The 26,386-nt window shown below is 39.7% G+C and overlaps 2 protein-coding genes across 3 annotated transcripts; both read left to right on the top strand.

The window, feature by feature from the left end:
- The first annotated feature begins 1,504 nt into the window (after positions 1-1,504).
- Positions 1,505-5,149, top strand: LOC122671722 (uncharacterized protein At3g27210-like). 2 transcript variants are annotated; one of them, XM_043869109.1, is made up of 3 exons: positions 1,505-1,801; positions 4,045-4,125; positions 4,537-5,149. In XM_043869109.1, the coding sequence occupies exons 1-3, from the start codon at positions 1,618-1,620 to the stop codon at positions 5,001-5,003; spliced, it is 732 nt and encodes a 243-aa protein (XP_043725044.1). In that variant the 5' UTR covers positions 1,505-1,617; the 3' UTR covers positions 5,004-5,149. The 2 variants fall into 2 exon arrangements, with proteins under 2 accessions (XP_043725044.1, XP_043725043.1); XM_043869108.1 differs by having other exon boundaries at positions 4,042-4,125.
- Positions 5,150-8,604: 3,455 nt separating this feature from the next.
- Positions 8,605-25,048, top strand: LOC122671167 (triacylglycerol lipase 2-like). The gene is made up of 6 exons (XM_043868269.1): positions 8,605-8,814; positions 22,861-22,977; positions 23,541-23,681; positions 23,767-23,877; positions 23,969-24,112; positions 24,971-25,048. Exons 1-6 carry the CDS (start codon positions 8,605-8,607, stop codon positions 25,046-25,048), a joined length of 801 nt encoding a protein of 266 aa, XP_043724204.1.
- Positions 25,049-26,386: the final 1,338 nt, after the last annotated feature.

The following is a 26,386-nucleotide window of genomic DNA, read 5'->3' as shown; positions in this document are numbered from 1 at the left end:
GTGATCGGACAACCTTTTTAGGAGAAATGTTTCTTGTGGAGGGAGTGTAGCGCCCACGACTAGACACATGGGGTGAAATGACTGTCTAATAACCCATGAAAGATGAAAATGCTGTCCTATTAATGCCTTCACATGCTCCCACTAACCGGAACCCGTGTGTGTAGGGATCATGCTCGGTGCTCCCATGGTTTTAGTGCACGGTATCGGATCAGGTATCAGACACCTACAAAACCATATAGTATCTGCACACGGCACAGATAAGATTAGACAAATTTGCCCATGATTTCCCTTGAAAGTGGTTTTTTTGACTGTCTTACCCCATTGTCCATACTGTATCATTGGAGACCAACAAAACCAATATGGACAATACGATATCGATACCGATACCTCAAACCATGCATGCTCCTTGTTAAGCATATGGTAGGAAGATATGCAATATTGAATTGAATGGAAACTTGTGTGTATCTTCCATTGATATGAGGGGTAAATATATACATGATTACAAGGGATCAATCATCCCAAATTAGAGACTAGTTACTTTCTAAGATAGCACTGGTTATAATGGAAAGAATCAAAGCAGGATCAATCAAGATCAATTATCCTAGGCAATATATGTACAATATATGAAAACTCATATGATAAGGCTCCCCATAGAAAAACTTTTCCAAAAAACTTTGTAAGAAACAAGTGAGACTTGAGAGCATGGTTCTAAGTATCAGTATTGTATCACCCGTATTGGACGATACGTATTGATTTTGCTAGTCATTGATACCGATATCGTGTCGATAGCATGGTACGGACAATGAGTTAAATGGTCAAAAAACTCATTTTTTAAGGAAATTCAGAAGCATTTATGTCTGATACAGCCGATCCATGCTGATATCATATCAATATCATATTGATTTTGCGGGTCACCGATACCCGGTCCGATACCGTGCACTAAAAGTCTAAAACCATGCTTGAGAGTGAATTACCAGGATAAAAAAAAGCCTCGAGAAGGAATTAGGGAAATGTAGACAGCAGAGTTGTAGAGCGGAAATAGGAAACGCCAAATAAAAGCGAAAGCCACAGCCGCCTTGCGCATGAGAGCGCAGAGCCAACCCCAAAAAAGCTGCTTTTCCTCCTACTGTTTCCTCAAGTCAAAAAATTTACATATCTTTTTTAGTGTAATTGCCACCTAATCATAAAGTTTAATCAAACAAAAGATACTCTATTAGTCTATAATCCCAAAATGAAAACAAAAAATCATAGATTACCTCCTTTTAAAGAGAACGACCCTAGTAGGTATTATAAATGTTTGTTGGGTTTAATTGATAATATTTTCTTCACCGAGCCCCACTTTCCTTAAATACTATAAGAGATATATGACTTCGCTTTCAAGGCCAATCTCCAATCCGTGCCCAGATTTTCTTTGAAGCGATTCTCTTCGTTTTCCAGCTCATAAATCCTGAAATCCTAATAATAAAAAGAACCCCTCGTCCCCTGTTCTTCTTCTTCTTCTTCTGCTCCCAGTTCACTCCTGTGTGCGTCTGCGTGTGAGTGAGATGCTCTGTACTAAACAGCAGAGAGGTCCTCGCCTTCGACTTCAGGTTTGATAAGAAAGGTTTCTGCTTCAACATGGGTTCTTGTGCTTCAACCCATAAGAACCCAGATTCTACCATGAAACTTTTCTCGATTACTTCTAAGGCTGATAAGATATTGATCCCTTCATCTACCGAGGAGAAACCCGTAAACGGCGAACTGGGTTTCAAGTCGCAGTCTTCACCGCGCCAGCCCTCCTTGACGAGTTTTAGGGATTTTGGTATGATCTAATTCTGCTAATTTATAGTAGCTGGATGCATTTAGTTTCTTCGAATTAGTATTTTATGTTATATAAAATTGTTCTTTGTACGTTTAGTTTGATCTTCTAGTATCATTAAAATAAACCTTGAGAAGGGTCTTTCATTTTTGTGTTTATGGTTGACAGCTTCCTTTTCTTTTTTTAATTTATGGGGGTCCCCATTGATTTTATAATCCTTGTTTCTTACGATGCTATTATTATTTTTTCCCATTTTGAAGTTTTGATGATGATCAAATTTTTGTTTCCTGTTTCCCTGCATATTCACTGGACTTGTTTGTATTTCTTTCATTATACGCATCTAACGTAACTGCAAAGTTTCATTAGCAGTATTCTGGTATGATGAGCTGAATCTATTCAATCTCAAGAAAGTATCCCTGAATAACAGACGTCATGAATCATTTATTGATTGAATTTTATTGCCTTTTCGTTGTTAAGGTCTTTGATTTACCATCAAAATTTTGCAGTTTGATTTGGGTCTTCTAGGTGAGGATTTTAGAATAGAAATTACGGCTCTATTTTCGCAGATAATAATTTAACTTCATTGGAAAATGAAGATTGTGTTTATTGTCCGAGAATTCATCTAATTTTTAAGGAAAAAACATTTCCTTCAACGGTGGCAAAGGTGCCCTCATTGTGTCCTTTTACTCGTGGCTACACCTGCTACGTCGAGGTTTTGGTTTTATTGTTCTGACCATTCCATAGATTGTGTATCCTCCCCTAAATTTTCACTTTCCTAAGAAATGAACTTTTCAACCAAATTTCAAACGTTATCTTCTGATATATCATAAATGGTGACTTGGGTTGAAACTTATCGCATCTCTAGAGGGTGACATGGACAATTGTCCAGGAAGTTTTTGCGCCAGAACTGCCAGCCTCATTTTAATTGCTTTTCTTATGGATTGGATGAGTTGACGAAACACAGTTTCTGCAGCAACACAGTTAGTTGAGATTCTACCCAAATGTGATCAGTCTGGGTATTCCTCATTTTTCCTTTTCCAAACCCTGCCCACAATTGTTAAGCCTAATCTGTTCTTAAGTATTGTTTGTTCTAATATTTTTAGCTCACTATATTTTGGAAAATCAAATTAAGAAATGCCTCTCTGGATTTCTGATTACAATTCAGGCTTGATCGCCATCTTTTGATTTTGCAATCAAATATATATTTTGATTTCTTTTGCACAAGTATAGGGGTTACATTTTTCTGTTTTGGGGAAAAAGATAGACTCAGGTTTACTTTTTTCTAGCTTCATGGCCTAAGTTTTCTTTAAGGCTCGTGAAGATTCAATGGCTTTGCTAAGTCTTACTTGGGAAATGGAGACCAATTTGTGGGTTTATGTGAATTCTTTGGAATTCTGTCCTTTATAAAAATATCAAATCTCACTGTCACTACACCTCATTGAGGTTTTCTTTTATGTAAGCAGTAGCAAAAAGTTGGTCTGAATTTCTCCATGAATTCCAGTTATTACTTCACTGTACCACAATTACCAGGCTGGAGATGAAAGGAACACCCTTTTGTCGAAGAGAGATGAATTGCAGAAAATGTGAAGTTGATTTGGGGGTTACTATTATGAGCTATCAGGAAATATGGAAATGAAAAATATCATGTTTTGGTTTTGAAAGTCCCCGGCTCCTTGCAATTACACTGTCAAATGCCTAGTAGTATATATCGTGAATCTGGCACAGAGTAAACCTACATTTGATGTTGCAGAATGTAATTATGGTTCTATTTGGCATATAAGGACAACTGATTCCCATGCAGGACTTCAGAACTCACTTTTTGATAGTTATTGTGACTTTTGCAACATGATATGCTCCATGTGGCGTAGTTTATTATTCATGGTAATCACCACAAAGGGTGATCGGGGATTCAAGATATGGCAATTCGGCCTACAGTAGAATATCTGTTGGTGTGATTGTCTGTAATGGTTTTCATGTCCAATTTCTGAATTCTTTCCACGAGAAACTGAGGTTTGCTCCTTGAACTGGGATCTTCAATATGTAGCAGTCCCTTTAAACATCTGCATCATCAGATTCTATCCTTAGTTTTTAATTCTTATCCTTTTCCTATTCCTTATCCTGCAAAAGACATCATCTGCATCCTATGTGAAGTGATTCATGCTATCAATGCCTTAATGTTTTCTTATTCTTTCTCTTTGATCATGTGTGGTTCTTCCATTTGAAGTATATCCTTTTTCTTGTAGCAGGTAGTAAAGAGGAAAACTTTTTTGATTCCCAACCTTGGTTAGAGTCAGATTGTGAAGATGACTACTTCAGTGTTAATGGTGGTAAGATGGTGATGATTTGAACTTTTTTTTTGCTTCTTTCATTTTGTTGTCTTGCATGGAGTTATATTTTGCGAGGTATCAGCAACGAAATAAATTTTCTGTCTCTTTATTTTCAAACTGTAAAAGAAATGCCCCAAGAATCAATTAAGACCATTTATTGGCCGGCCTCCTTTTTAATGGCCTTTTTGGCTGGGAAGGGTACCAGTCAGATGAGCTTAACTGTCTCACCTGGAGCTAAACTTGGACAGATGGAAATGTTTATCTGGACGGTTGTAATTGTTTGATAGCTATGGCTTTTGCCAAGGGATTGTCCAAGTCCAAGTTACGGGAAAATGTGTTTGTTTACCATTCTTTAATCTTTTTGCTGGGATTTCAAATCAGTTTTATACAAGGTATTTTGATTCTATGCAGATACCCCATCTCGTGGTAATACTCCAAAGCATCAGAGCGGCTTCGTAGGAGCACAACTACTAAATAAACCCATTTCTATGGATGGAGCTGCTGGAACCAGAACTGAAACATCTCCAACTGACAAGAAAAAGAAACTAGCTGAGCTCTTTCGTGAGAGTTTTTCGGATGATCAGGATGCTGTCAACCAAAGTATATCTAATGGAATACTAAAATCTAAACCAATCATCTTGGATCTCCCTCCCAGATCTTCTAATGGAACCCCAGATGTGTCTGGATTGAATTCGGTTGGCAGTAGTGAGAGAACTCCAGATAAAGATTTTAAACTTGATAAGGAGAAATCGGCCAGGGTTGCACAGTGTTGCCTCCCAAGTTTTGTTCGGAGCCGTAGCTTTAGTGATAGGAAGAAGACATTGAGCCCTGGACCCAATGGTGGAGGGCAACAAAAGATTTCCTCTAAATCCTGCTGAAGTATTCACTTTCTATTCTATGTAAATGGACAAAGCTATCAGGAATCTCCAGATTTACAAACCTATGTATGCTTCCTTTTGGCAGAGTTTCACCCTAATGCATGAAAAGCATGGTATTTGTCAGCAATTTCTGTGAGCCCTCAAGAGATGTAAACTGAGAAAAAGAAGCGGGGTGGGTTTGCTCTGTGCTATATTCTCTCCATTGAAAATGCTAGTCATTACAGTTTTTTGGGTGAAGCTGTTGTATCTTTTGAAATTGATGTGTATTTACCCTGTCAACATACTATTGAGGTACTTGTAATGTAGGCAGATGCAAGTATGACAAACAACTATATATACGGGAAGTATGCAAATTCTCAAATACATGCTTTTCCATGATTTGAACCTTTAGTAGAACATATAATTATACTAGGCTTCAGTGTGTGTGTGTGTTTTGATTCTTAATGGAATGCAACATATGGTTTTGTTTTTGTCAGTGTGTCAGGTTGTATATTGTACTTCATGTTTTTTTGGATCATAGATGAAAATTCTTGTTTCTGATCCAAATTGCTGACTCTGTAACTTCATCACCATTATCCCATTTGTGTGCCGTGTATTGTTAGGAAGTAGCACAAAGCTTTGTGGTGTGGCAGAGCAACAGTCAAGAGAGATGCTAATCACTTATTTGAGTTGCTGCTGCTCCTGTTCTCCCAACTATAATCTTATGAATGAAACTGCTTACCTTTCTGTCTGTTAAGCAATGGTTGTGTCTCCTCTAGGGCCATGAAGGAGAATTTGGTATCATAAGCTTTGATCATTCATCACAAGAACTGCTTTGGTTGCTTGTCCTCTAGGACCATGTAGAGGGATTTGCCATCGAGAGTTTTGATCATTCATCACAAGAGCTGCCTTCACTCATGGGAGGATATGATGGTATTGACAATGCCAACTGAAATCGAAGAATATGGTGTGATAAACTAGAGAGGAAAGACAAAGGAGAAACCCTAAATAACATTAGGGGGAAAATTTTATTCACTGTGGGTTAAGATAATCTAGCCATTGGGTTGTCATTACTCAGTACTCCTTTGTCCTCCTATTCTACGATGTCTAAAATGCCCTTGACACTATTCCAGAAGTCTCATCCAACCACCAGAACCTATGGATTAAGAGTATCTCTATTCATCGTGGGTGAAGGAAAACTCGGTCCAACATGGGCAGCTTAATTTTTTCTATTTTGATCAGTCTGAGACCTTCCATATAAGGTGGAATTTCATTTCGAACGGTTGCCGGAGACCTTACCACCAGGCCAAGTGTGGCATGGCACCTCATGTAACACCTTAGTTGGCTCTCAAATATTTTGGCATTTTTTTCATCGTTTGACTCACTACACTGAGGCCTCACCATTGGGCTTTTTGTGTAGGCAGTTCATGGACCGGCCCATGAAATTTCTTACATAAATCCAAATTTCACTGGGCTAGGAGTAAGACTGTGCTTGGAATATATAGTAGAAACTGGTTTTTTGGAGAAATTACTATTTACCTGAACTTACAATCTATTTTACAATAAGCTTGAGGCATTCTTTCATTTTGAGAAGTCTCTGTCTAGTTCTAGTGTCTACTGTATTTTCTTTGTGGAAGAGGGTTCTCACTTCTCACGCTGTCACTATAGAATGAATTTCCCACACCACCAATGACAGTGCATAGAACAGTATCGTCCATATAGGGCTCACAATGGTCAGAGAGCACAAAGAAAATGAATAAAAAAAAGTCTCGGAGAGGCATAAATGCATAATACCTTAGGAAGATAGCGTGGGAATCTTTCGCCCTTTATTACTTGTCATAAAATTGGTTGTTTTTTCTTTTTTGGGGGTGTGGGCACTGGGTTGGTTTAGGAAAATTATCTTCTGCGATACTCTGTCTGGTACAATTCTCTAGTGTCTCTAATAAGAGGGGGGGGGGGGGTGTGAACCCCACTCAGCCAGTGTGTTCAGGCAATTGATCGATTCCGACCAATCTGAATCAGAATTGGCCGAAGCTGATTCTGATTCCGATTCAGACCTGTCATCCTATACGGAAACTGAGGTTGTGGTGTTTTTCAGCCAATATCCACCGATTCTAGACCGATTCCAACAATTTCCTATGTACCAATCCAATTGGCATCCCCACATGAATATTGTCAAATTGATCATGTTGTCCACTATTATAAATTTAATTTGAACTTCTGAAAAATATTCAATTTTTTTAAAAGTATATACTTGATTTCTCTCTCTCTCTCTCTCTCTCTATTTTATTTTATTTTTTTAAAAGTTTTCTCGCTAGTGATCAGGTGGTAAGCTTTATAATGGATCAAGTGGCAACTTTGATAGAAAAGAGAGGAAGGATAAATAGTGAGGGTGGAATTGATACGTTGGCTATTTTTGGGAGACTACTTCTATAAAAAGGTGATTAGTGTGATTTTGAAACAATAGGACTGAGTTTTCCTTCAGCATGGTGAAAAGAAAATCTCTTAATCCATGGTATACACTTTGATTAGAAGAAAAAGGATTTTGGAGTGATGAGAGTTAATGATGACATTTATTATTCAAGGATTACAATCAAAGCGTCAAAACACCAAGACTGAAATGATTCTCTCTTCATCTAGGGTCATGGTTCAAAGTATCAGTATTGAATCGGCTGTATTGATCAATTTGTATCGATATCAGTTGTGATCGATTTGTAATTTTGTGAGCCCTATATGGACAGATATAGGACGGTGATCAATTTTTTATTTCATAGGGGGCGGGGTGATAATTTTGTGGGTCAATCCAATATTACCCCACAGTAGGCACCTAGACACAAGATCCCACAAAATTACGGATCTGGCTCCTCTCCAGGGAGCTCGACGCCCAAGGAGTGCCCAGGAGGCATCCAAGGGTTGGGCTGTGCCGCACACATCTCGGTGCATGCCTAGGGATGTATACGGCACAACCCAACAGCTGGATGCTCCCTAGGCGTGTTGGGCTCCCTGGATAAGAGCTCAATCCCAAAATTACTACCCTGCTCCTATAAAATAAAAAATCCCGTCCATGTTGATGCCCTGCACCCACTTTCATTGGCCCCTGTGTTGATGCAAGGGCCACACGACCAGTCAGCGATCTTTTGCCTTGGATCAGGTTCTCGCACGAGAATCATTTTCGTGCGCCAGATCTGCACAGATGGATTAATCAAAGAGAGTGGGCGGTTAGAGAAAGATACTGACCTTGAAACTGATCCATTTACCTTTTCCTTGGGAGGTTTTAGTTTTTACTTCATACCCATTTTGGGAGATTCCCAGAAACATAGCTTTGAACTAATCAGAGACGCTATATATATCCATTTCTTCTTTTTTTCTTAGTCAACGTGGTTACTTATTATAAGCAAGAAGAAAAAAAATTAAAACCATTTTATTCATTCTTAAATTCCTCTCCTTTCATTTGCCGCAGGCACCGGCCACCCATGAAAGCTAGAGAATACTGTGCCTCCCCTCCCTTCCTTATAAAAGAAGAACAAACCAAGAGAGTCTCTCAGTTCTGCTTTCCTCCCATCAAGAAATTACTTACAGTAATATTAAAAAAAAACAGAAAAAGAAAAACAAATAGAAATTAATGGGTTCATTCATGTTGATCAGATGGGTTGCTTTGAGGGTTTGTTTCATAGTTCTTGTGGTACTGGAGCTTCACTTGGCCTTGGGAGGGGCAGATCAACAGCCCTCCAATTTCCTCGGTGGTGGTGTATCACTGGATAAGCCGCCTGTGTGGGAAGGATTATGCAAAGCTACCGTCATTCCACATGGTTATAAATGCGAGGAGTTCCATGTACGTACTCTTTTAGATTGTCTTTGGTATGCATTCTCAGAATAGATTTTGAGTCTAAAATGTATTTTGAAAATAAATAAATAAATAAAGAAGAATTGGATTTCAGAATGCATTTTCAAGAACCAAAATCTATTATGAGAATGCATATAAACCAGAGTCTTAGGCAGTGTTTGGTATGCATTCCAAGTCAATTTTGCATTCTCAAGAGTTATTTTTATCATCCGAGAACGTGAAATCGATCTATAATGCATACCAAACATAGCCCAAATTAATTAAACCCATTCATTCTCATGCATGAAGACATCTTCATAATTAAAACATAATATGTGTTTAGGTAACAGGCAGAGATGGATACATTATTGGGCTTCAAAGGGTGCCAGAGGGTAATTCAGGCAGTGGTGGTGTTTCAAAGAATAAACCACCTGTTATAGTACAGCATGGTGTATGTCTGGTATGTCAAATCTTCATTAATTTTACTTGTGTCATTCCTCCTTAATTAATTTCTTTTCGTTTCTTTTCTTCTTTAATTTCCTTCTTTATCTGCAGATGAGTTGAAGGCTGTGTTTGGTATATGCATTCTTAGAATGGTTTTTGGGTTTAGACCACATTCTAACCCAAAAAAAAAAAAAGAAAAAAAAAAAGAAAGAGAAAAATCAGGTTTCAGAATACAATCTAGCTAGACCCAGAATCTATTCCTAAAATGGATTCTAGATCCGGACTCCCGGTGTACGGAGAATGCCGCCGATTCAGATTAAGGATTTGGATCACCTAGTTGTATGAGTATGCTGGACGTATGGTTAGGTGATCGATGATGTTCATGCATGCGGTATATGTGGAGTGTAACGACTCTTCATGTACAATTTCGTGACATCATCTATGTTCTTGCATGCAACATTCGCGGAGTGTAACGACTCTTCATGTTCGGTTTCAAGTTGTCACGAAACCTTTTTCCTTCACGTAGAGACCCACAACCCTCTTTTTATTGAGCCTTTTCCTTCACTTTGTATTCAATCATGATCAATCAACATCATGGTCCTCTACTAAAAGGTGTACCCTATGCACAAGCTCCAGCCATTGCGGGTTTAGAGAGGATCATAGTGTATGCAGCCTTACCCCTACTTTGCAGAGAGGCTATTTTTTGAAACTGATTACTGATGAAGCTAATTACCAAAGTTGTGAACAGCCACTAGTTCAGTTGGCTGGAGGCTTACCGCTTTAAGTTCATGCCCCCCCCAGGAGGTCATGGGTTCGACTCTCCTAGTCACATTTGTGTCATATTAAGATCCCATTTCTCCTCCCCTCCCCCCTTGGTGGTTGTACACTTGTACATCTGTTGGCCCTTGATTAGGGTAGTCCAGAAATTTTTTTTTTAACCAGAATCCACGCATAAGCCAAGCATGTGAGTTTAAACCAATGATCAAATTGACATGTGGCAAAAAAAGACCTAAGGACCCCACCCACTACCTACAGATTTTTCTCCAGTGAGGTGGGGTTGCTGAGGTCATCAAATCCTGATCTAGAGAGAGAGAGAGAGAGGAGATTAATATATATATATATATATATATTCCTTGCTTTTTCTCGGCTACAATTAAGTTAATGTATCATTTAATTTGGTAACAGGATGGGATGTCATGGATGATAGGCTCAACTGAACAATCCTTGGTGTTTTTATTAGCTGATAGCGGGTTTGACGTATGGATCACTAACACAAGAGGGACTAGATTTAGCAAGGGCCATATATCTCTTAATGAAAGGCAACCGGTTTGTAACACTTCCATCTCTATCTCTCCCTTTTCTTCTAAACTACTTGAATTAATTTCTGCAAATATTCCTGTTTTGATGATCTTAATTAATGAAAACTCACAGGAGTACTGGAATTGGTCATGGGATGATGTTGCCAACAATGATATTCCTGCTATAGTTGACTTCGTAAACCAACAAACAGGCCAGAAGCCCCATTATATTGGCCATTCCATGGTAATAATTAATAATTAATAATTAATAATTAATAAGAAGAATGTTCTTTGTGTCAGGCACATGAGCCTGTCACTCAGGGGGCAGGGTGATCATTGCGCCCACCCCCATGTACCCAGGCACAGCCTGTGCTGCGGCACAGAGAACATCACCCCTAATTAATAATTCCTTCTTCTTCTTCTTCTAATGAATGGGTTAATATTGGTCTTTATTGATAGGGAACTACAGTTGCAATGGTGGCCTTATCAGAAGGGAAGTTGGTGGACAAGTTGAGCTCAGTTTCCTTGCTTTGTCCCATTGGTTACTTAAACCGTATGACCACTCCAATTGGCATAGTCGGTGCCGAAACCTTCTTGGGAGAGGTAACATGATTAAACCCAAAATTTCCTTATCCATGCCCTTCAGTGATGCCATTAAGAGTGTTTAGAGAGGCATTTTAAAAAAAAAAAAAATAGTGTACATAAAGGTTGTTCCATTGTGATCAAGTGGTCATAGGTTCGAGTCTGGAAACAGCCTAGACCCCGCAGTGGCTGGAGCCTCGTGCATTGGTATGCCCTAATAGCCACGAAAACAATGTCACAAGTAGATGATTCTATTTCTTCTAATTTTCCTTTGCCTGGCTTCTAACCAAACAGGGCCTCAGGCTTACCAACGAGCTATAATATTCGACTGCAAAAAAATTTTGTGGACAAATAGATCCCTAAGATCCCCTATCCAATTAAGTTCCATGTAGTTGGCCACATGGTAAAGCAAAGCATTGAATAAGTCCAAGAGGGCACAAGGGACTATGAGGTGCATGGACGTACTTGGAAGAATATTTGCGTTTAGACAGGAGGCTGTTTGATTGAATTTGAGATTGAAATTTGATATATGGTCAATCTAGACTAGGGTTCAAAAATCCGGATCGTATGAAAGTTGTTAGAATTGGCTAGGAACAGACAGAGCCCGGCCAGAAAACTGTACAGAGAGACCAATTTGAATTGGTGGGAATCGATATTGGTCACGAACGATTCAACCGGTCCAATTCTGATTTTTAAATCTATGATCCAGACCATTCCCCTAACATCTAATTGTTGAAATAGCCATACATTTTTCACCGTGTTTGTGTGGCAAAATTAGGGGCATCATGTGGAGAATCTCTCCATCATGCCCATTTAGGAAAATAGTTGCAAAAAAGGATAAAAAAAGAGAGGGGTTTCATAAAAAAAAAGCTTTATACATTAATAGCTAATTGATTCTATTAGCTGGAGATAGATGCTCTGGGCAGATCCTGTTTTAGGATTTGCTATTAATTTTTAGTGTTTGGCGGGTCGTTTTTCCTGTTGATGGCCATGCTGTAGGTGAGAATTTTGACTTTGCTTCTTGTTTATATTTATTTTTTGATTCCCTGTTTCTTATCTTCTGTTTGTATAATTGTTTTTAATTTTTTCTTAATACAAGAAATCTTTTAGCGAAAATAAAAAACGTTAATTGATTCTATTATATGTTTTTAACTTGGGCAGTTAAGTGAAAAGCTGGGATTAAAGGAGTTCGATCCAGGCGCAGTGCTAACTTTTGGAAAGTTTTCGCCCTACGGGTATTAAGACTACCCTGAACTTCTACTAAATAGTACTAAAAAAAGATGGTTAAGTTATTTCTTTCTTGTTATTTTTCGTCTCTTATTGTTTTTTCACTTGGTGTGAAACAGGGAATTTGCTGCTGCAGTCTATATAAGAGTGGCCAGACGTTTTGGGATTGATTTGCCTGCTTTACAGGCGAAATTTATTGGTACTAATTCTCATTTTGTATATATATATATATATATATATATTTGATATGTATTCTTAGAATAAATTTTGGGTCTAGAATAAGGGTTTTAAACTTAGAAATGAGGATCTTATCAATCATTACTTATTCCGAATCGGTCTCAAAATCCTAGAATTGGTTCACAGTTATGAAAACCCAACGATCCAATCCCAAAAAACTCTAAAACCAATTGAAACGGCTAGAATCGAGATTCAATCATGGCCGATTTTGATCCAAGTTAGCCCCCCAAACCCTAGAGTAGACCCTTAGATTTGAAAACCCAACGATACTGTCAACCCTCCCCCCTCCCCCCCCCCCAAAAAAAAAAAAAAACCCTTAAAATCTGACATTCCAGAATGGCCAGAGCCGGGATCGGTCATAACCGATTCCGATCCGAGTCAGTCCCCAAAAGCATAGAATCAGCCCAATTCCGATTTTTGAAATAGTGGTCTAAAACGTATTTTGAAACGATAGAATAGACAAGAATTGGGTTCAAAATGCTTTCCAAACCCAAACTATACCACAACCTAATTAGTTATAAAGGAAGAATATTGTAAATTATAGTGCCCTACTATTGCTGATGAAATATATAATTTTATAGTTGTGATTTCATGTGTGATCTGCCAGCCAAACATTGTTGTCTCAACTCTACTTCACTTCAGTTTCTGTTATATCATGGGCTTCAACCAACCGCGATGAAGAACATGGTACATTTTGCTCAAAGTAAGTAGTTCCCCCCTGTATATGATATCTTTAATATCTTCACTAATGCTTCTTGAAGAGCAAACATTTCTATACCAAATTTTGGATTTTATAATTTTTTTTTGTTATTAAGAATCGTCTATTGAGAAGCGTGTGTGGGACACGTGGAAGGGGGGGAATACAATTTTCCGAAATTTGATCATACTGTCAGTATAATACATTGACAGGGCCTTCTGGCATCGATGAATTGTCGGATCTCTTAAACCAATAACTTTGCGGTCTTTAAAATGGCATACCTTACTCAAGAACAACTAGTGAAATTTTTAAGGGAGAAAGTTTTCGGTCTGGGAGTGGGAGTGTGGCTTACGCTAGAACTCTCATGAGTCTATCTCTCTCTCTTTTCTATATGAAAAGACATCTCTGCCCCCTTGATATGTCAAACTTGGCTTAGATCAATGATGGAATCCCAAAATTGCTGTCTTGATCTTTGTCTTTGATTATGTGGATTCTAAGAAAACAATTTAGAAAAATTATCTCCTCCAGTTCCCTGCCCGGCCGAATTCTCCAATGCCACTAATAAAGAGGGTGTGGACCCCACCAGGGCAGGGGGTGGAATGGTCATTAATTGGCACAAAATTGATTTATTTGTATGATGATTGCAGCATTCAGAAATGGGGTGGTGACAAAGTATGATTATAGGAATCCTGAACTGAACATGAAGTATTATGGGAAAGCAGAGGCGCCGGGATATGACCTGAAAAACATATCGAGAAGCTTACCGTTGTTCATCGGCTCTGGAGGGAACGACGATCTCGCCGACGTGAACGACGTCATGCATTTACTGGAAGATCTCAAGAGCCACGACAGAGACAAGTTGACAACTCTGTTCGTGGATGAGTATGCACATATGGATTTTGTTATAGCCACTAATGTGAAGGAGAAGGTCTACGATACCTTGATCGACTTCCTCAGACGTCATAATACACTTCCAGAAATTCATGGAGTAGAGCAGAAGGAGGAGCAATGTCCAGCGCCAACCATTCCTCCACCTCTTAATTAACAATAGTAATTTAACTAAGCCTAGTTTTTGCTAGCTAGCTACAAGCTAGAATATATAGGGGCACTGTTCTCTATGCTGTGTCCAAGCACATGGGAGTGGGCATAATGACCATCCTGTCTCCCTGAGGAGCAGACCCATGTGCCTGACGCAGCCCTGCGCTGCGGCACAGAGAACATTCTCCCGTATATATATTACTACTAGTTTCGATTCCATCCATATCTACCCATCAATGGATTATTGGTTTGGAGAATTTTGTCCAGACGAAAGCGTGTATATGTAAGAGCGTGCACTGGCCATGGTGGGTGTGAATTGCTATGATGATGAGTTTTTTTTTTTTATTTTATTTTTTTGTAATTTTTCATGTGAAAGGGATGAATCTGCTTTGTGATTCATAGGAAGAGAATAGCCTTGGTTGTAACTATTATTAATGATGTTATAATATAATTAAGCCTTTCTTCTTCCTTAATTTTATAAAAAGCTAATAATATATTACAAGGTTTTCCCACCCTAACATGAGATTTTCAAGAGCGTATATGTATACGATCAGAAAATAGTTTTTTTTTTTTTTTTTTAAAAAAAAATAAAAATAAATTGGAATCAACCCGATACAAACCGATGTGGTTGATCTTTAGTAGTATCGGTATCGATATCAATGGCGGCAACTAATACCTGATACCGTGAACGTAAACCTTAACCCATACAACAGCTCTATATATGTGCTCGAATGACACAGATCGATGTTATTTTCTCATTTCTAATTTGACCATGTAGGTCTTATGTGGATGATAATGTTATCTGAGCTCGGATCAAGTCCAATGACATATCTGAACTCATTTGGAATCATTGGGCCCAACAGGTCGGCTCAAGATTTGAAATGTTCCCAAGGACAGTACATGTCATTGGACTTGATTCGAACTCTGGCCACATGACATCATGGGAAACCCTCTTCCCTGTCATAGTTATACAATTGTTGATTGAAGGGCTATGCAAATTCAACCTTGGTTCCCTTTAGCTCAGTCTATGCTTGGCATGGCTTGAGGTTGTGCTGGAATATCTTAGTCCATGCTAAGCCTCGCCGGGATCAGCTCAACTCAGCTCAGCCCAGTTCAACACTGAAAGCCCGAGATCTAGGTTGGATTTATTTAATATTAAATTAGTGTAAATAAATCTATCTTGATACATAATCAAAATGGCTCTTATCTTAGCATAGATTTCATATGCATACTATATGTAAGGGTATTAAACGGTATGATTTCAGTTTGAATGATTCGATTCGGGTTAAACGGTTCGAATTTGTGAAACCGAAGTCATTTATTAAATGCTTTTGGTTTCCCGGTTTGTAAAGGGTTTTAGTTTGATGGTTTTAGACGTTTCGGTCTCCATTTTGTTACTGGTTTGAAGTAACAGATTCATAAACGATCTTTAAACGATTTGTTAATAGTTCTTAAATAGTTTCTATCCTACTTTTTGTAACTTTGGATCTCGAAGAAACAAAGACAAAAGGAAGAGGTAATAGGTTCATAAACGGCCCTTAAAAGTTTACTAAAGAATTCGATTTAATAGTTCAAAAACTGCATCAAACCATTTAATAAATGGTTTAATTTTTTTTTAAAAATTAGAACCAAACCATTTATTAGGTGATTCTATTATAAATGTTTTGATTCAATTTCGATAAACGGTTTTGTTGGATTCGACACCCTTACGAATATGTTTGTAGTTGCATACGCATAAGACCAGGCTTGAAAACCTCCACCCTAGCCTAGTTAGCCAATGAAAAAATAGACTCAAGCCTTGAGTTTTTTCAGTGGACTCAGGCTAGGCGGGCCAAACTTGCACCTTTAGTAGTTCTCTACTGTACGTGGTGGAACACTTGGGGCGTTGGGCAACGTGTCCTTACCCCCTTCATCCCAAAACGGCAAAACCTTTAATGAACTAATAATAATAATATGGGTAAGAGATCTCTATTAGGTTGCATGGTCGCTATACAGGTGGTTAGACCAATGAGTGAACACGCTTGAATATCTACTCAGGGGCAGAGGCATCATCTCACGGTGTCCTATGAGAGGGCGTTGGAAACACCACCAAGTAGAGATCTTTTTATAATAATAATAATAAGAGTAAAAAGTCACGGCGCGACTGGTAAAGTAGCTTAAACGCACCACTAAACGCACCCCTTAAATCTCAGCCGTTGAGATTTAATCAATCAATCTTAACAGTTGAGTTTTTAACCTGCAACCGGCTCCAAAACCCATCTCCGGAGACAATCCTCTGCAACCCCTTTTCCGGAGAAGACGCCTGAGATTCAATCGATTGCCACAGAACTCTCCATCCCCTTAGCCGGAGAAGACGCCTCTATTCTTCTTCTTCGATCTGAGCCTTATTCCTCCCTTCTCATTTTTCTCATCCTTGATTTTCTCTCTGTTTTGATTTTTTTTCTTCTCAAAACCCTCTTTATTCCATTTTTTCTTTCTCAAAACCCTGTTCTTCTCCGTTCACGGTGGCCCCCATCGCTCCTCTTACCTCTGCCCTCCCTGTGTATTGTCGGCGGGAAGATGGAAGGTTTTTTATTTTTTATATTTTATATTTATGAAAGGGAAAATGGAGTTTAGGTTAGCCGCCTTCTTCTTCTTCTCTGTTCACAGTGGCCACCTTTGCTCCTCTCACCTCCGCCCTCCCTGTGTGTTGTCACCTCAGCTACTGATCTGCAACCCAAAACCCATCTTCAGAGACATCCATACGTCTCTTATGGAAAACCGCACCGTTTCGCACACTGATCGCCGTGACAAACTCGGATTATGCCGGCCGACTAGCTTCCACAGTCCAACAAAAGAAAAAGGTTTTTTCTACCATTTAACAAAAAAAGGAACAAAAAAAAAAATGGTAACAACATAGCACACATGAAGAGAAATCATCAAATGTTTCATTAGAACAAAAATTAGAAATTATCAGTGAAAAGGTTACAATGGCTGTAGTAACGAACAACATGGAGAAACTTCTGATTTCTCAGTTGCAAAAAAAACCAGCGTTGGATTAAAAAAAAAAAAAAACATTTACATACAATTCCGCTCTCGGTTTTTTGTTCAAAACCGAAGGAGCGAGAAATAAAATTTTTTTTTTTTTTGGGGAAAAAAGTCCCATCTGAACCGGCGACGCCCAAATTGAGGTATCAAACAACTTCCGGCGCAGGGGGGAGATTCAGGTCAAAATCGAATCTCCAAGGAGAACTCTGTGGGTGGTGGCTGAAATCGACGACCGAGGACGAGTCGGAATCGCTCTGGAGCCCACCACCACCGCAAGCACCAAAAGAAGCCTGGAAATCAGCAGCAGCTGGGTCCAACCTCAGACGGTGAAGGTTCATGCCCATGTTCTCCGACCGAACAAACGCGTCAAAAAAGAAAAGCGGATGCGCTGTCGGCAATACTCCAGCGGCAACAGCTTGCTGTTGTTGTTGATGTGGAAGAGAATGGTGATGGATCGGAAACCTCATGGCAATCCCAGCACCAGCGCCACCACCACCACCGCCACCGCGGTATAGTAGATCTAAGTCCAAGGAAGAGGGAGGTGCGATCGGTGCCGGAGAAAACCCCTCCGGGCAGGAAGACTCAACGGAGAAGAAGACTGAAGAAGAAGAATAGACAAAAGAAGAAACCTGCTTTGAGGGTGAACCGGTTAATGGCTTTTTTTATTCAACGGCTGCAATTAAAAATTAAAAAAAATTAACGATTCAGATTCAGGCGTTGCACTTAGTGTCGCGCCGCTACCACCTCCTCTAATAATATTAATTCTTTAGGGAAGTATACTGCCCATGCCTTAGACACAAAGGGGGGCAAAATGAATGCCCCCTTCCCATGAAAGGTAGAAATCTCATTCCCCATGATATCAATATGCGTGCTTTCATTGGCTCCCATACACACACTCCCTCACAAATAACAAAGACCCATAATATATAATAATAAGGGTAATTTACACATATCACCCTTGAGGTTTGACGAAAGGATGATTTTACCCCCCAGTTTTAAAAAATTCTGGGTACCCTTGATGTTTACAAACGGTAACAAATAAACCCATTCTGTCAGTTTATGACTAACACTGTTAAAATCAAAAGGTAAAATGACAAAAATACCCCTTCAAGAAAAAAAACAAAAAAAAAAAAATCCTGCCCGAAGATGAGTTACAGGTATCCCCATCGAGCTTCCGGTATTAAACGCCTTCTTGTATCTCTGTCTTCTTTCGTTTCTTTAGCTTGATTTTTAGCATATTTCCAATGATTTCTTGCAGGCTGGGTCGAAATTGAAGGCTAGATGGGGGATCAGACGGTTGATATGATATGATATATGATACCATGAGAACCAGGTACTCTCCTCCTCCATTCTCCAACTCACATGGAATTCGTTCTTCTAATCTTCTTTATATAATCTTATCAAAAAAAAAATCTTCTTTATATAAACAATGCTTCAGTTTAGAAGCTCCTCTAAACTACCCAATACAAATCTTCAATTAATCCACTGTTCGAGAGTAGCTCCACCAGAAATAATGGCAGATTCCGGTAACATTCAAACCCATCCTCACATAGCTTTACTCCCAAGTTCCGGCATGGGTCATCTCGTACCCTTCGTACGCCTCGCTGCTACCCTTGCCGCCCAAAACTGCCGAGTCACTTTCATCACCACTCACCCAACCGTCTCCCACTCTGAGTCACGCCTCGTCGCTCGCTTACTGTCGGCTTTCCCTCATGCGGTCACTCCAAAAGAGTTCCATCTCCTCCAACTCGACCCATCTACCGCCAACTCCAAAGACCCTTTCTTCCTTCAATTCGAAGCCACCCGCCGCTCCGCCCACCTCCTCTCTCGTCTCCTCACTTCCTCTGCTCAATCTGATCCCCCTCTCTCTGCTCTCGTCACCGACGTCACCTTAGCCTCAGCCGTCATCCCAATCACCCACGATCTTGATATCACTAATTACATCCTTTTCACTTCCTCCGCCAAAATGTTCTGTGTCTTTGCCTATTTTCCTGCCCTAGTTGGAGATACTCTTAGTGATGAAATCAACATTCCCGGCATACCGCCTCTACCCAAAACATGGCTCTCACCGCTTCTTCTAGATCAGAGTAATCTCTTCACTATCCAGTTCATTGAAAACAGTGAAGCACTCGTGAAATCAGAAGGGATTCTCATCAATACGTTCGAGTTTCTGGAGCCTGAGACGGTGGCGACGCTGAACGAGGGCAAGGTAATAAATGGGCTACCGCCGGTGATACCGATCGGTCCACTGGTCCCGTGCGAGTGCGAGCCAGAGCGAGGTGAATCATCACTAGTAGAATGGCTGGATGGGAGGGAGAAGGGTTCGGTCGTGTTCGTGAGCTTTGGGAGTAGGACGGCGATGTCAAGGGAGCAGATCCGAATCGTGATCTTAGAACCTTCCTGTGTGAAACCCAAAACCTCCTTATCCAGGTTTAAGCAGCGCTTTCTGTGCTCCGTCCACCGAAGCTTTCCGTCGCTAGAGAGCGACACCGGCGTCAGCTTCCCATTGACGCGAACCTGCTCGAATAGGGTGACGCTCTCTTCTTCGTTTCCCTCCATCTCCATCTTTGGTCGTCAGACGTTTCCACTCACCCAAACTGTTGTTTGATGGCACCGAGGAATAAATCATTGGAAATATGCTAAAAACCAACAAAACCTTAGTTTCGTTAATCCAAATTAACACTGGAAGCTCACTGGAGATGTTCTATTAGAAGCCATGAATGGAGCAATCGATGTGGATACCTGTAACTCATCTTCCCCAATCGATTTGGGGAAGATGAGTTGTAGGGTTTTTTTTTTTTTTTTCTTTGGAGGGGCATTTTTGTCACTTGATCTTTTGATTTTAACAGTGTTAGTCATAAACTGACGGAATGGGTTTATTTGTTACCGTTTGTAAACCTCAAGAGGGGGTACGTAGAATTTTCCAAAACTGAGGGGTAAAATCATCTTTTCGTCAAACCTCAGGGGTGGTATGTGTAAATTATCCTAATAATAATAATAATAATTCATTCCTCAAAAAGTTGTACTAGGGCCTATTGGCCTGTTCCATCGATGGTTTAGCTATCCCAAGAAACCACACTCACATCAAATTTTTATCTATTGCTGTAACTGCAGCGCTGCTGTGCGCATCGTGCGGTGCAACAACGGCCATGTGTGCACAGCGGGCCCCACTGTGCACACATGGTCGCTGCTACGCCGCATGATGCGCACAGCAGCGCTACTGTAACTGCAATGGATATAGGTACCACTCACACCCCCTATGGACTAGGGGTGTCAATCGGTCAGGCTCAGTCGGTCTTGGTCAGGCCTAGCCGTGCCTCACCAATTTTACAGGCTGCACCGTGTTCTACCGTTTAGGCATTCGGGCTTGCCTTGGGCGGACATGGTACGGTTTCATTTCGGTCGGTCGGTGTTCGATCTTTAATCGGGGCAATCTTATTTGGGTTAAACGGGCCTAAATCGGGCTCAAAACGGGCTAATGAGCCGTTTAACTCTAAACGGTCTCTTAACGGTGTGGGTTTACTAATTGACATGCAACCAAAATTTTAAGTTTAAACCATCACACTGTTGGGCAGTCACGATACACCTCAACTGAAAGTCAAATAAAGCTTATCTCAACTAAAATAGTAGCACAAAACCGAATAGAAGCACATCTAACAAAGTAAGTAGAGGAGAAAAAAATAGCAGCACAACATCGAATAGAAGGCACATCTAACAAAGTAAGTAGAGGGAAAAAAAAAATTTGCAGCACAACAGCAAATAGAAACACATCTAGCAAAGTAAGATTTAAAAACTAAAAACTAAGGTTCATTTCACCTACGTTAGTGTATCTAACCAATAAATGTCAAAGACCAACAAAGAAACAAACAAAAACAAGAAATTTGGAGGGAAGGGGAGGGGAAGTTTATAAGTTAAAGGGTCGGGCAGGGTCGGGCTGTAACCAGTCGGTCTAGGTTGGGCACTTGGGCCTGGAATAGGTCGGTCCGATCGGACGCCCGACGGGTTAGGACCTCACACCGGGACCACCCAATTACTAAACGTGTCGGGCCTAGGCCCGACACGTTTAGTAATCGGCCCGGGTCGGGTTGGGCTTTAATCGGGCGGGCTCGATCGGGACTACCCGACCGGGCCTGGAATTGACACCCCTACCATGGACAAAGTCAAACTACCCACCATTTTTGTCATTTGGCAGTACCAATGCCCATGGGAGAAGGAATTTCTCCTATTCCTTCGCCATGGATGAAGGGAAACTCAGTCATTTTTTTCTTTTCTAAAGTTGCTAGGATAGGGCTCAAATGTTAAACTTGCTTAGCAATCAAGTATCGATGGGCTTCGAGAGGGGGTCAATCGGTTAGTGTAAAGGAAAGGTAGCGCAAATGCAAGAGAGTGGACAAAAGTTATGTCATGACGGATAACTATGAGTAACTTATAGTGAGAGAACAAAATTTATTTAAGACTAATCAATTAAGAAAGCAATTCGTCGCCTTGGATAGAGAACTCCAATTATGAACGTACTCAATTGAACTGCAAAATATATATCAATACCGTTGTCATTCTAAGCCCAGATCCTCTTCAATGACATTTAACCATCAGAATCCATCTCCGACCATCCATGGGGTGTGACGATCCCACATGAACTCCACCAGGCAGAGTGTAGGACGGTAATTTCATCCCTACGTACGGACATTATCTCTTACTTCTTTCACCCTTTCTTTCACCCAAACACGCAGTACTGGAGACTGAAGAGCCGCAATGCAGCGAAAGAAGAGGCTGGGGCATCGAAATAGGGGTTGACATCCTCGAGAGAGAATGGGTTTCCGTAAAATTCTTAGCCATTTTTATCTATTCTTAAATAGAATTCTCTCCTCTCATTTGCCGAAGGCACCGGCCACCCATGAAAGAGAGAGAAGACTGGGCCTCCCCTCCCTTCCTTTTAAAAAGAAGAACAAACCAAGAGAGTCTCTCAGATCTTCTTTCTTGATCCCACGAAGAAATTACTTACAGTAAAATACCGACAAAAAAAAAAAAAAACAAGAAAAGAAATTAATGGGTTCATTCATGTTGATTAGATGGGTTGCTTTGAGGGTTTGTTTCATAGTTCTTGTGGTACTTGAGCTTCACTTGGCTCTGGGTAGTCATTCCATAAACCCATTACTCCGTGGTGGTGAAGCTGATGCGCCGCCTTTTTGGGAGGGATTATGCAAAGCTTCCATCATTCCACATGGTTATAAATGCGAGGAGTTCAACGTACGTATTCTTTTTTCAGTACACCTTTAAAATGCATCGAACGGTACACCTCCCTTTTGTTTTTGTTATGCATACTTAGAATAGATTTTGGGTCTAGAATGTATTCTGAAACAAAAAAATAAAGAAGAATCGAATTTCAAAATACATTCTCCAGAACCCATAATCTATTATGAGAATGCATATAAAAAAAAAAAAAACAAGAGTATCTCTCTAAGCATCAGCTTAATTGTAATTTGATATGATCTGATATGTGTTTAGGCAACAAGTGAAGATGGATACATTACGGGGCTTCAAAGAATCCCAGAGGGTCTTTCAAGCAGTGGTGGTGTTTCAAAGAATAAGCCACCTGTTGTAGTACAGCATGGTGTATTGACGGTAATCTGAAATCTTCCCTCATTTTACCTCCTCTCTTGTTTCTCCTTATTTCTTTTCTTCTTTGATTTCCTTCATTCTTCGCAGATGTGTTGAAGGCTTTGTTTGGTATGTCCACTCTCATAATGGATTTTGGCTTTAGAACACATTTTAAAGCAACAAAATAGACAAAAATCAGGTTTCAAAATGGATTCTAGATCCGGACTCCTGGTGTTTATGTGTATGCTACACATATGGTTAAGTGATGACATCACCTAATGTTCATGCAACATACCTGGAGTGTAACGACTCTTCACATATGATTTCGTGATAACATGTGTCATTTTTTTTTTAACACAAAGGTTCATCTAAACACGAGTTTGGATCAACTACCCACATGGGGTACATGGATTCTTGCCTTTCAATTATCCTTATCCCAACTAAATGGGATCGACTACATGGATTCTTTTCTTCCAATCAACTCTATTCGAGATCATACTTGATACATGACCTAAATTATGCATGTCTTTCCTCACCATTTCTCCTAAGGTCATTTTAAGCCTGCCCTTTAACTCTTTCAATTACAGGATGGGATATCATGGATGATGGGCTCAACTGAACAATCCTTGGTGTTTACATTAGCTGATAGTGGATTTGATGTATGGATAGCTAATACAAGAGGGACTAGATTTAGTAAGGGACATGTATCTCTTGATGAAAGCCAAACGGTTTGTACAATAATTCTCTAAACTTGAATTAATTTCTGCAAAAATTCTTGTGTTGATTGATCACCTTATATATACATACTCACAGCAATACTGGGATTGGTCATGGGATGAGGTCGCTCTCAATGATCTTCCTGCTATAGTTGACTTCGTATACAATCAAACAGGCCAGAAGCTCCATTTTGTTGGCCACTCCATGGTCAGAATCCTTGAACCCCTTCTTCTTCTTCTTATTCTTCAATCTCCAGTTGTAATTAATGGTTTAATAGTATTGGTCTTTTAATTGATAGGGAACTACAACTCCAATGGCAGCCTTATCACAAGGGAAGTTAGCAGACAAGTTGAACTCAGTGGTCCTGCTTAGTCCCATTGCCTACTTGAACAAAATGACCACCGTGGGTGGCATACTAGCTTCCGATGGCTTTTTAGGAGAGGTAACATTTTCAAACCACTAAATACATGGGAGAGGCAACCACTTCTCTTATTTTTTCCATTTACAAGGGGAAAAGGGGTATTTATGAAAACAAAATAAACATGTGATTGACTTTAAGATGTACGTTCATCTGCACTGCACATACGTGCAGATGATCCATTCTCATTATATATATGTTGGTGATCTGAATCTTTATTTGATTTTACCCAAAAAACAAAAAAAAAAACTTTACGAGCCTAAGGCTTGGATCCAACTCCTCTCCAGGGAGTACCCAGGAGGCATCCAAGGGTTGGGTTGGGTTGGGTTGGGCCGCATACATCCCAATGCATGTCTAGTCAACAAACAGGATGTGTGCGACACAACCCCGCCCTTGGATGCTCCCCTGGGCGTTGGGCTTTCTGGAGAGGAGCTCAATCCCCTATACCAACTAACTACAGTGGGACTGTACTGCTGAAAATTTACTTTTGTCCAAGTAAAATTAAATGAGGCTAAACTTTTGTAGACAGGTAGCTAGTTGGTCACATGGTAAAATAAAGAAATGGTAATTTGAATTGGTAGGAATCGTAATCCATCATGGGATTTAAAAACCCTGATTCAATTTAGAAGTTCCCAAGATTAGCTAGGAACAGGTAGAAGAACCCTAAAAGGAAAAAAAAAAAAAATACAATGAGAAAAATAGCCACATCTTTCTCCATGTGTGTGGCAAAATAAGGGCCTTCATATGGGGAGAATCTTTCCAAACATGCCTATTTAGGAAAATAATTGTAAAGAAGAGAAAAGTAAAATAAAATAGGTTTCATCAAAAAGCTTTATTTAGTAGTAGCTATTTGATTCTATTATAAATTTTTTACTTGGGCAGTTAGCCGAATTGGCGGGTATATATCACATTGACCCAGGCAAAATTCTAGCTACTGTAAAGCTTATGCCTTACGGGTAAGACTAAGACTCGTTGAACTCCTACTAAATAATATTGAAAAGGATGGTCGAATTATTTCTTTCTTTCTTGTTATTTTTCTTCTCTTATTTTTTGTTTTTTACTTTGTATGAAACAGGCAGTTTGCTACCGATTTAACCAACAGAGTAGCCACGCGTTTGGGGATTGATGTGCCTAATCTAGAGGCAAAACTTTCCAGTACTAGTTCTTATTTTTTTTTTTTATATATATATTTGATATGTATTCTCGGAATAGATTCTCGGACTAGAATAAGGGTTTTAAACTAAGAATCGGGATTGAATTAATCACTATCGATTGGAATCGGTTCTAAAAACCCTAGAATCGACCCACATGTATGAAAACCCCATAACTCAGTCTCAAAAAACCCTAGAACTAGTTGAAATTGGAATTGGTCATGGCCGATTCCGATCCAAGTCGGCCCACAAAACCCTTCAATTCACCCTCAGATACGAAACCCAACAATACAGTCTCAAAAAAACCCTATAATCGATCATTTAGGAACTACCAGAACTAGGATCGATCATAGTTGATTCTGATCCGAGTCGGTCCCCAAAAACCTTGAATCGGATATCATATCTGAATACCAAATGATCTAGTCCCAGTAGTACCGACTATTCCAGAGTGGCCAAAATCAAGATCGTTCATAGGCGATTCCGATCCAAATCGGCCGACTGGACCAATCCAATTTCGATTTTTGAAACAGTGATCTAGAATGTATTTTGAAACATGAGAAAATAGACAAGAATCAGGTTCAAAATATTTTCTAGACCCAGAAAATTAATATCAAACACAACCTAATTAGTTAGAAAGGAAGATTGTAAACTATAGTACCCTACTATTGGTGATGAAATGTATTAATTTTAAAGTTGTGATTTCATGTCTGATCTGCCAGGCCAAAATTGCTGTCTCAACTCTACTGCATTTGAGTTTTATATAAATTATGGTTTTCAGCCATCCTCGATGAAGACTTTGATTCAATTTAGTCAGGGTAAGCAATTCTCTCTTATGATAACTTTAATGTAAGACTTATGTTTCTTGATGAGCTGTTTTACATGACAGATTAGATGAGACCCAAATTTTGAATAGTTAAATTCACAGTTTAAACTAAACCAGAATTGATCAATTTAGAGCAATCTATTCATGTTGGGTTTGTAAGGTTCAAGCCAATTCCCTGACCGATTCAAGTTGAATCAGAATCAAAATCAGCTGGATTTGATTCGGATCTTGATTCCGAGCTTTAAAACCCTGGGAAATCCGTCGGTCCCCAGTACTATGAGAGAATGCACACACAAGTGGTACTATTATCCATTCATACTATGA

Source organism: Telopea speciosissima, chromosome 8 (assembly GCF_018873765.1).
Source record: "Telopea speciosissima isolate NSW1024214 ecotype Mountain lineage chromosome 8, Tspe_v1, whole genome shotgun sequence".
NCBI classification, from domain to species: domain Eukaryota; kingdom Viridiplantae; phylum Streptophyta; class Magnoliopsida; order Proteales; family Proteaceae; genus Telopea; species Telopea speciosissima.
Note: the sequence above shows the minus strand (reverse complement) of the source record. Positions and strands in the feature narration are given on the sequence as shown.